General features: G+C 38.7%; 1 protein-coding gene across 1 annotated transcript in view; it reads right to left on the bottom strand.

The window, feature by feature from the left end:
- Positions 1–1,103: 1,103 nt before the first annotated feature.
- Positions 1,104–11,830, bottom strand: part of PHACTR3 (phosphatase and actin regulator 3) — a gene marked incomplete at its 3' end in the record, with an annotated part of 41,956 nt that continues 31,229 nt past the window's right edge. The window contains exons 6-9 of the mRNA XM_009710623.1: positions 8,302–8,357; positions 3,989–4,050; positions 2,964–3,104; positions 1,104–1,180 (exon numbers count right to left, since the gene is read on the bottom strand). Of these exons, the coding sequence (XP_009708925.1) occupies positions 1,104–1,180; positions 2,964–3,104; positions 3,989–4,050; positions 8,302–8,357 (336 nt within the window). The remainder of the gene's footprint in view (positions 1,181–2,963; positions 3,105–3,988; positions 4,051–8,301; positions 8,358–11,830) is intronic.

Raw genomic sequence — 11,830 nt, 5'->3', positions numbered from 1 at the left:
TGAGCATCCAAAGCTCCGTTAAGCTGGAATTCATTGCAAGTTCAGAAGTAAGCATGGAAACATGGGCCCAGGCACTGCTGAAGTGAGCCTTCCAGAATGCAAGACTAAACACCAAGTTCCTTATTACAGCGTGAAGGTAACCTATTTCAGCAGCAAGCACACCTAAGAACACTTACAGACATGGCAGGAGTACACTGTGCTCCCAGCAACCCCTAAATTGTGTTTTAAGAGCAATTGGACTTGCTCAGGAGACCTAATAGAAATATCAGGAAATGACTGATTGCTATTTCAATTTTTCTCTAACAAACAAGGTCTTTTTGTAAGTAACAATGGCTGTGGAATCAGCCTCTCACATTTTTTCCCCACTTGGGAAATGAATGTTTTCAAGCATGCTTAAACATAGTACCTGTCATCAGTGCTGGCACATGAAGCTTGGGCTAGATTGACTAGGTGTACGCAGGCCCAGCCACTCAGAGTACAAGAGTCCAAACCAGTTCTCTCCCCTGACCTCTCCACTGGACTGCCATTAAGCGTGTCCAATAGCAACTGGGCTGACATTCAAGGGATAGTAAGATCAGCAGGCTGGATCCCTTACAGCAAATCCAGTTAGAACAAATTCATTAATTATGGGCGTTATGTAGGTCTTGTTACGGTATGTAGAAGTTTATATTTCTTAGCAGGGAAGTTGCAAAGTTTGTGACATTATGGTTGCACACTCAAGTACATTTAATTCAAAACCTATACAGTGTATCAAGTTGTTCATCTACTTTAAAAAAAAGTCTTTTTTTTTTTTTCTATGTTATACCCTACACAATTTTTGTCATAGCTTTTGAATCTTCAGTGTGAAGAATGCAAGCTGAGTGACGTTGTGGAGAAGGTCTGGAGGCTTCTCAGTGCAAGTTAATCAAAGCAAAAAAAAAAAAAAAAAAATAATCAGAAAAGCCAGGTTCTAAACAGGAAAAGGAATACTTCCATTTTCTTTTAAAAAAAAGTTTCCTTTGCATATTCTTCTCCCACATCCAGCATGTAAGAGCAAAATCTACAGCTTCAGGACTCAAGCAGATTTTTAGTAGGCAATGGAAATAAATAGCTAGAAAACTGACCTTGTCAAATGTTTGCTTGATGCATGTACCTCCATTTCATTACTTTTGTATTCATTTAGCTCTTTCCGAATTGCTGCCTAGGAATTGAAAATAGAAAAAGGTTAACAAATAATGTTACATTTATCAGCATTGTAAATTACTGCACTTGCAGAGCAGAACAGGAGTTTTCTAAAGTAGAAATAATAGGTATGGGGTATAGCAAAGCATACTATGCCAGTAGAGATGCTGAATATTTAGGTTATATGGATTGGTGATGTGATACTTCTTATTCATTACTGATTGCTGACAGGGTCACTTCTGTCTAGAAGCAATTCTGACAGGAGACTAAAACCACAGTGCTTATTGTCTCACATTTAATAGGATTCCAGTTAAAATTTATTAAAGATTAAGAGAGGTTGCTGAGAAATTGATCTGCTGGTCAACTGCCTCCTATGGAATTTCAATGTGTCTCATTTTTTAAATAAAAATCAGACTATTTGCCTTATCACAACTTGCAAATACCAGTTCAGACTGTATTATCACCTGTATCCATAGGATTGCACAGTCGTAAGTGAAGAAAAATGTTGTCTTTTGGTGCTTAACATAATGAAATTCAAGACTGTAAAAGTGAGAGCATTCTTTTGTTTAAATGGCCACTGCGAGTGAACTGGAATGTACTGGTGCTTTCACAGATTCTTATAGATCTGATACTTCGTAGTGTAGCTACCTAAAATTATGAGGCTTGTATCCATGTATTATATCAGAGATTTGGCTTATTAAAAGAAAAATTAAGAAAAATAATGTATTTGTCTACTCTGAAAAAGAAGGTTTTTAGACACAAATGCAATGGTCAAACTCCTGATCCTGAATTCCTGACATATGTCACCAGTACATGCAATTGAACTCTATCACTTTTTTTTAGCTTATAAACCTGCCTAGTTAACAATATAAAAACAGTAAAAGTAGGAAAAGCCTAATTTTAATACATACCCAGAACATATAAGGAAAATACAAAATCATTATTCCATTGATTAATATATAATAGCTTATTCACCATTTTAGTGACCTCAAGAGAACAGCTACTGTAGCAGAAATACATTGTTCCTTTTCTATATGCGTCCTCTAAAACCATTTGTTATACTTTTTACTGGGGAGACACTGGAATGGAGAATGATCTCCATGTCTAAAGGAGTAAATAACGGTCCTGTATTTGCCATTTTACCCAGTAATTATCTCAGCATCACTACTTGTTCTGCTTGCTGCAGCCCTGAAACTTCAAAACTTATTCAGCAACTTTTCTATCTGGAATCATGCTGAACGATTTTTCTTACTACTCAAGAACCTAAATGTGAAAGTTAAATTAGGATGTAAATCAGCTATGTGGCACGTATGGGATGGAACAAAAATAAGTGTTCGTTTATGCTTGTGAAAATGTGGGATCAAGCGACTCCTTGAGCATTCATAGGAAACAGGAAAGGAAATATTTCCATGTTTAGAAACATAGTAGAGGATATTTGCATGTTTGGGACAAAACTTCCAGTTTGAGGATAAATGTTAATACTGCATTGGCTGGAAGTGTTCTTGAGTTGTACCCCGAAATCATTAAGGAAGATTGTATCCATCTTCTTTTTTTTTTTTTTTTTTTTTTTTCCTATCAGTTGATGGGCTGGGTAAAGCCTTTATAGTACTAAATAGGCATTTTTATAAATAGCATTTTTTATGACACTATGCATTGGTCAGTATGGTTTCAGGATAAAAGATAATGGTAATATTTACAGAGATTAAATTTCCCAGAGGTTAAATGTCTTTGCAGAATCTGATGTATCATTATAGACAAAGCAAGTAGAAAGCAGTAATACATCATTTTAATTATGTCAGTACCTTATCTGCTGCTGATAGTCTTGTCCATGGTTTATCTGCTCTCCTGTCATAGTCCTGTGCTTTTGCCACTTCCACATAGTCACTGAATCGAATCAGGATTTTTCTGTCTCTTAGTTCATCAACTGTAGGTCTCTGGTTAAGCTGTATTAAATGGTTTTGTAAAATAAACCCAGTGTTAATAACAAACATATCAATAAAATGTCCAACATTTTCTGCTTCCCATCTTAGCTTAGTGTGCATTTATATATATGGAAAAAAAAACCAACAACAAATCAACCCTTGGAAATTCCAGGGAAATATTCAATTCTTCAGAGGATTGTTAAGAGAGTAATAGTGGTTTAAAGGGAGTTGTGGGCTACAGCACAGTGGCTTTATAATGAACAAAAGAGGAAAATATTTTAACTTGGGTATTGATAAAATGCATTTACAATATGTAAAGAGAATCATAATGAATTTATCATGATCTGTGTATAATATCATAGACTGTAGGGGTTTTCTACTATAGTCAGCAGCAGATTGTAAGGTTTTCAGGACTGGACCCATTGTAAGAATTTGATTTTGGCTTTAGCAAGTTATCAGCATATTTGGCTTATAATTCCAGTAGGGATTCCTAGGAACAGAACAATAACAAGATCTAGTTCTGATTCTGAGAATACCTTAAATGCAAAGAGAAATTTCTTGTGGGAGCACACCTAGTGCTCAGCAGGGAGTCAGCTCTGCTACTGACTGCTACAAAGAATGAAGTAGTTCTCTTCTAGCCATACAGTTGCAAAATATGCAGTGTGCTAGCAAATATCCATTTTCTGATTTAAAATTTATATGTAAATATTCTACTAAGTTTCATGTAGCTAAGATAAGGTAGATATTTTTATAATGCATATTACTAGATACCACTATCTCCGACACTGCTTAGGAGGATGTATATTAAGGGAGGTTTTGTGTAACAATGACCTTTACAACTGGTTGATGTGATATTAACTTTGCTAAATTTCTAAAAACTAACAGAAGGTATTGGAAGATTTTACCTTTCTTGTCAGTCTCTGTTTGATTTCCCTTCTTTCTTCCTGTTCTGTTTGATCATTTCGTTCTGCGGAGAATATAGGAAAAAAAAAACATGACTTTCCTCGTGAGGAGGATTGGTATTTTCCAAAGTTCCGGGCAATAAAAATTAGAGTACAGAAAAATTAGTAGCTGGTTCTTAGTTGTATGTTTTGCTAGTTCAGTACATCTCCCTAGTTCTTTATTAGAGCGTATAGTTATCTCTCTGTAAGGACAAGGTACTGGGACCAATGTCAGCTTTTCCTGTGCTCTAAACTCCATCTCCAAGGGGATTTACTAAAAGAACAGCAGCCACGCCAACTCTCAAATTGTATAAAGTTTAGAAGGAAAATCAAAATATTCCATAGTTAATCACCATTTTTTATTCTCCGTATTGCTGGAGCCATTCATTGCTGTTAGATGCTGAAAAGACTTACTGCAGCAGCTCCAGGGAACATATGTTCTTTCCTGTATAACCTTATTCTCAGGCTACATCTTTAGACAGTCACGCTGCCACAGTAGTTGTCTTTGACTTGCATGCTTTTCTTCTCTGCTATTCAGGATATGCCACTGACATTAGAACCTCTTTATCCTCACGGGGTCTTCTTTTGTAGTGTTCCGTTCTAACCTAAGCCAGCTTGCTTCTGTGTGTTGTGCCTATTAACATTCAAGCCGTGATAACTCCTACACACTGAGTCTAAAAATAGACTGGAGTGCTGTAACAGTGTGTGAAATATATCCTTTGCCTTAGGAAGCGAGTTAATGGAGTTTCTATTTCTAGTACTATCTGTTACTAAATTAAGGCATGAGCCTATGACCTGAACAAAGCTGGAGACCTAGAGAAAAATGTTTAACCATACTGGGATTCTTTACATACTACTGTGAAGTTTATTATACCACTTGCATTAGGTATTTCCAGTGTTAAAGCACACATGTGATTTTTAATGTGCCTTGAAAAAACACTAGCACTGCAGATGAGTTTCCAAAATGACACTTCTGGTAACGAAGTATTCTTCTTCCTTATTTTTATGCTCATTAGATTACTCTGAAACGCAATCATAGGTATCTATTTAAAGTAACATAGTAGTGCATAGCTACAACTGGCTATAGTAGAAATGTAAATCAAATGAATCTAAAATGCTATAGTGTGCTATTTTACAATTTGATGGCAAGGCACACAAATTTAAAAGAGAATAGGACAGCTAAAATTAGTGCTCTGTCAGGGATGAGCAGCTATTTAAGTCTGGAATGTTTAAAAAGAGAACAGGCTTTAAAAAGTGGAGTATATTCTAAGATGTAGAGATACCTGCAAGAAGTTACTAATATGCTTCATTTGGTTTTAATTCACCCCTTTTAGAGTAGATATTCCTATCTGTATATTTTTATTAAAAGAATAGAATTTTCTGTGGTGTAGTACCTTTTTAAGATAAAAGACACTGATATGCACTGAGAGAATTCCTAAAGAAAAAACACAAATACACATTTCTGATCAAAAAATGCTTTTCCAAATATACTAAACATGTATAGTGACCCATTTCTATGAGACATTCTCTCAGGTTCAGTGCTTATTCCAAGCTCCAAGAAATAAAAGAAATAGTTCTTTTAGAAAAAATGAAACAAGATTTGATAGGAAATGCTAGCAAGGGCATTATAAAATTCAGGTGTTATTACAGAGACAAACCAGAGAGGTTTTTCCCATCAACATCACTCTGCCTACACTTCAATCCATTCATTGGTGAGGGCTGGGTTTATACATCTCAGTAGAGAGACGCTCCCAATTACGAAGTGGCATGTGCAGTATTGTAATTCATTTTGCTGCTCTGTGAGTTGTCCAGGGAACTGTTAGCTGTGTGTGACACTAAAACAATTCCTGGTGTTAAGAATGAACTGGGAATTGTAGTGTCATTTAAGAGATGCTGCCTTTCTTGAATGTGAATGTCAGCTCTCTGTTGAATACAGGAAGAACACCTGGGAACACCTGGGTGGTGATTTTAGTTCATATGCTTTTCATGCTTTCTGGTAAACCAGCAGCGTTTCTATAGTTAAAGGAAAGGACTTTGAAGATCAACAAAATTGTAAGAAACTGTTGGCTTTAAGTTTGCTTTTTAAGTATTATGTTTATCTCAGAAACATCTCGTTAAGGCAGATAAGAAGTCACTTTTTTTAATCTTACCAAGATTTGTTTTGAAATAACATAGTAGTTGCACTTAGTCACTTGCAATATGCTTCTCATTTTGACAGTTGTACAAATGTGAATTACTTGTCCTTAAAACAGCTTTGGGGGTAGCACTGCTTCTGTTAGCAGTGTGTATTACGAATATCAAAGATGTTAGGAAGCTTACGACACAACTATACAAACCCTTACAACCTGGAGGAGGTTGTAGTGATTTCACTGAAGGGCATTTATACTGCTACAGCTTTGCATGTCAGACCCAATCCAGGTGTCTTGAAAGTCCGTAACAAGAATGTCGATATCCCTATTCACTCAAAACTGAGACTAGAGTTGTTGCATCTGTCCAGCCTTTTAAGATTACAACTGACACATCTAAATGAGGACCTTAGCTCTTGACAAGATACCTAGCTTTTTATATAATGGAAGAGGTAAATAAAATAGAAGTGGTTCTGATCTAAGCTGAACCTGTATAAAGCCTGAGCAGCTGAACTGAAGTCAGTAAATTTGCTCCATGCTGGGAGCTCTTTAAATGAGATACAAATCTAGACCAGTATGTTTAGCTGGCATTCAGGAAATATCTTTAATTCTGCTTTATCTTCTTTCTGCTTTATCTCTCTCTAAGCTCATTACATGATTGTATTCAAACTTTTTTGTTATTAAAGCTGGTCAGTTTAACCCAGATTAAGGATGTAACCAGCACACTTCAAAAAGTAAACATAAAGGAACAGATTTCAGTAGAGATCAGCTCTTCCTTAGCCAGGAAAAAAACCCAAAGAAGCAGATTTTCAGAGATCTTAGGTACTGACTCTTGAAAATCTGGCCCCACATATTTCAGAATCTTGGGTTACTGCTTTTTCTCATCTCTTGTGGTAGATGACAGGTGAAGTTAGGCCAAGTTCATCCATTTGCATTTGCAAAGAATATATCCTTTTTCTTATTTAGCTATGCACATATTAGATACAGCTGATTTTACCATGTGCAATGTATGCATTGCAACAGTACTGAAAATACTGATAAATATAAGTTGACTGTGGAATTCCTTTGTGTTAAAACTGAAATGAAATCCGCAATAACTTCAATGGCAAGAGCATAAGTGTTTTTTTCTATGAACTACTAAGAAAGTTCTGAGACATTACATTTTAGGTAACAAAATGTAGATAACTTTTTTCCTAGCAAATTACAATCACATTAATAATTAAATATAAATTAAATAACATAGGCAGCATTGCTTGTATGACATAAACTTATGTGACTTTATATTTTATGCCTATTTAATGAGAAACAAACTATTCACATCATTCTTGTTTTTGTCTTCCAACACTAGATAGACCACAAAAATAACAGAAGCAATATACTTTTTCTTCAACCGGATGGCCTCCCCCTTTCTCCTGACTGAGACCTAGAATGGAGACAATTTCAAAGTGCTCTCTCACTTTCCTCTAACTTAGAGGATTCCCAGCAGTTGTAAGGAAAGGGATTGTGTTCGTCACTTGTTTGATCCCCAGATCAGAAAACCAATCTTTAGGAAAAGAGTTGCAAGTTTCTGCCTTGTGTTTATTTGAGAGATGTTGTGAACATTCCCCTGTGGCAGCATCTGTAACAGGCCTGGAACTGTCCCTCTGATAACTCTAGTATCTCAGAATGATCCTTCTTTGACTTGTCTTTGGGAAGATCTCTAATGATTTAAACAAATATACTTGCTAGGAGAATCACACCTCTGCAAGGATGATTTCTCCATTCCACTTGAGCTTTGGTGGTATTCAGTGTACGGTTTGCCATGACAGTCCACGTTTTGAAAATTGTCAGTCCAGTTCTCACTGCACTGTGTGACACTAAGATTGTATTCTCCTCTTAGACATCCGTAACAGTGTAATCAGAGTGAAAATGATTTGAAAGCCTCAATTTGAACAAGTCATTCTTTTCTGTACTAAATTGCACACCTTTATCAAGTTGTAAATTCTGATTCCTGCAGTATTTGAAAGCCAGGACGCATGAAAAATTAAAACTTTTAGGTACAGAAAATAATTCCAGTGAATGAATTTGTCTATTTTAAAATAATATGTTCTAGAAATGCAATCACTGGTTTCAACAAACACATATAAAATAATTTAGGAAAAAAATACTCACGTTTAAGTATATTTCTTCTTTCTAGCTCCTCAACAGCAGGTCTTTGGCTGAGTCGCCTGCGGAAAAACACCAAAATCACATTTTGTACCATGCCTGTTCTTTGGAAAGTCTGCCGTATTCTGAGTTCTAGTTGGTGTGTTCCTCAGGGAGGGGACTACAAAATCCCTCTCCAGGACTCAGGAAGAAAAAAAAAAAATACAAGAATCCTGGCACCAGAATGCTTTCTTATATTATTTTTCCCAAATGTCAGCAATGCAGGTAGAAGTTCTCCTCTAGTTTGCTCTGCTGTCAGTGAAACGCTTCCTCAGAACGTGCATCCTTTTCACCATACTTTCCAGTCAGTCAGTTGGAACCAGTGCTCTCTAACGGTTAAATTCACTCTTGAGGGGGTATTTAAGGTGGTTATCAAATGAGTGATCTTCTGTAGCTATCACTGCCACTATCTTTTGATCTCATGTAGCAGCAGGCTTCCTTTTTTCTAGTAACACCAGTGGTGCATCCTGACAAAATGCAGACTTGCCAGAAATAAAGCTTTCCTGTGGTTTCCCGACTACACATCTAACAGACCAATCCAGCAGCTCTCCTCCTGCCTGCTGAATAAAATTCATGTGCTGCTCACAGCCTCATGCTGTCTGAACGGAGTGTCTTGTGCAGTTTCACCTCCCCTTTTCAGTAGTGCTGCTTCAGGATTGAGTCTTCAAATCATATGATCAGTGCCATAGCGATTTTATTCTGCATACTAAATGAGACTTCCCCACGAGACACTGCTAATATCTGCAGAGAATCTCAGGTAATTGAACCCCTCCCCTAGGCAGACACACACACACATGCTGCATTTGCTAGCTTTCAAGTAATAATCCAGCAAGCAGATCGGAAAGAGGTTATGAGGCTTTCTGGCCTGCGTTCTGGCAACGTTAAGGATTCTCATCGTCTCCTCTCCGGCAGATGTTGCCAAGCCAGAGATGAAGTTACAGAGACAAAGAAATACTCGGAGCAGGGACCACACTGCAAAGCACTGCTGCAGTAGTTACCCCTGTTCTGTGTATAGAAAATAAAGGAATGATTATAAAGTGATACTACAACAAGATCTACATTTTATGAAATATACAAGAGATGAAAAAATAAAGTAACTCTTAACAGACTGTAAAAGAACCTGTAAAAGTACCTGATTCTAATTTCACCTTGTTTTGTACGCCTTACCAAATATACCTTCAAAATCAACTCTGTATTCACATGTTCTCATCCCCAAATATGAATGCAGCAGCCCAAAATATGAATGCAACTCCTTATCCTTTTTTAATTCATTTCCCTGAGATCACTGGGAAAGCCCTCATCTTCAGCAACAGGAAGGCATCGCAACTACTGTACCAGGTTCACACCAACAGAAAACTTAGATGATGAGCTCTTGTGCTTAGAAACACCTACAGCCTAACTCTCGTTCTTCCTACTTAACGTCACCTAAGGTTTTTCTCCTGTCTCTGGATTTCTCTTTGGAGTAATGAGTCGGATACTCCAGCAGTGGAAGTTGCAATAATCCAAACTGAAACAGGAATGATGCTGAAATGCCCTACTAAAGGCTTTAAACATGTATTTTTAATTCCTGTTACCTTTGGACTATTCCCTCCTCACTCATTTCCCTGTATGTCTCAGAAATGATATAACTCTGGCTAGGTTTTGTTTGAAAGAGATTAATGTGCATTTTATAATATAAATCAGGGAAGAATGGCTGACTTGGAGAGCTTATCTGCAAATGAAAGGTCCACACAACCGCTGCTCACATGCCTCTCTCTCAAGGTATTCTTAATTACAGCCCTTCCATGCGAGATTTATAGATTCTCTCAGAATCTGTATATTAGATTTCAGAGGCCCCTTTTAAACTGGGGGATTAAAAGCCTAACAGAAATTATTAAAGCATTATGAGAATGCATATGTATATGAATGCTCTGTATTTTTTTAATATATAGATATATATAGTTATAATACATATGATGGTTAATTATTTAAAACCCTGTTTCCCTTTTGGCTTTGATAAATACATGGTAGGTGCCCAGAGACAATAATATATTTCTGTGCACTCCCTCAGCTTTACCCACAAAAGAAAAAAGTGCAGATATACACAGGCATATACACACACAAGAGGGCATTGCATGGGGATTTTTTCCCAAGTTTTTCAGAGATATGGACCATACTTCCAAGCTTTTTGTCATAGTCACAAAACTAGATGTGGACTCTTCTTAAAAATAACATTCTAGCAGGATTTCGGGAAGCTAGAGATAGAGTGAAAACACCAAATACAGCAAGTCTCATGATCAATGAGAAGTGCCAACACTAGTGACGTTGTTGCTACCAAGGTGTAGGACATTTTGTTCCTATTTTATTTTTTCTGTTCAGGAGAAGCCTCTCAGTGCCCAGAAACCCCGTTGTTTCCGTTCTCCGCTGCGAGAGCTGTGCCGTGAGGTGGCTGGGCTCCGGGCAAAGGGGAAACAGCTCGAGTCAGTGAAGGTGAAGGACTCCAGATGCCTCCACCGAGGGCTGCTGATTGAAACGCGGGGAAGCAGCGGTGAGCACAGCCCAGCCAGGCGACCCAGGGCTGGAGGGGCCACGCGTCTCTGCCGGGCTGCGCTGGAGTAAATCAGGACGAGAGGCCCTTTCTGCAGGAGGGTCTTCTCTACGTCCGGAGAGGGGCATGCCTGCTTGCGGAGTGCACTGCCTTGCCTCATCATCCATCACAGCAAGAAACTAGTTGCTGCTGTGGTATTTGCTGTGCGAGCCCAACCCATCCTGCCTGAGTTGCTCAGCTGCTTTGGGAGGATGGAGGAGGGTGCTTTATCCCCCCACGGCGGTCTAAGAAGCCCCAGCTGGGCTCCCCCAGCCACACTTCGTTTCCTCAGAAGGGGACTTGCAGTGCCCCTTGGTGCTGCCAGCTCCCCTCAGAACTCAGCTGCAGCCGGGCTCAGAGAGGGGTAAGGACAACACATTTCTGAGGGCTTCTGTCAGGTCAGCGGCTCAGCATAGCACAGGGGAAGATACAGGTTACCCCTGTCAAAAATGCACGTCCCTCTTGAAGAGAGCTTTTAAATAACAAACTGTTTCAGCTGAGTTTGTGCCTCTGCTTGAGTGAGCTGTTCTCCGTGCACCATCAGGCTCTGCATGCTCTCCTGAGCAACAAGTGCTCTCCTTTGCATATTTATTTCATATTTTTCTCTGAAGCTATTAAAATATGAAATCCTGCCTCTGACAGAACCAGAGAACACCCCCTCTGTGTTGAGCTCAGTGTGTTTCCTCAGAAGGTGGCCGTCTGGAGAGGCAGGGCCTCAGGGAAGCCTGGCCTGGGGAAATGGCGGCTGGCTTTCCTCACACGGCTGCTGGGGAGCGCAGGCCAGGAAGCAGGGACTCACAGACTAAGGCTCTAGAGGGGGGATGCTCAAACCTCCTGTGCTTAAAGGAAACAAACTCCAGCTGAATACGGATTATCAGCAGACAGCATCACAGCAGGGGAGCCAGTGTGTGATCCTGGAGGATGAAGCTG

The sequence above is a fragment of the Cariama cristata genome, unplaced genomic scaffold (genome assembly GCF_000690535.1).
Source record: "Cariama cristata isolate BGI_N322 unplaced genomic scaffold, ASM69053v1 scaffold3562, whole genome shotgun sequence".
Classification (NCBI taxonomy): domain Eukaryota; kingdom Metazoa; phylum Chordata; class Aves; order Cariamiformes; family Cariamidae; genus Cariama; species Cariama cristata.
Note: the sequence above shows the minus strand (reverse complement) of the source record. Positions and strands in the feature narration are given on the sequence as shown.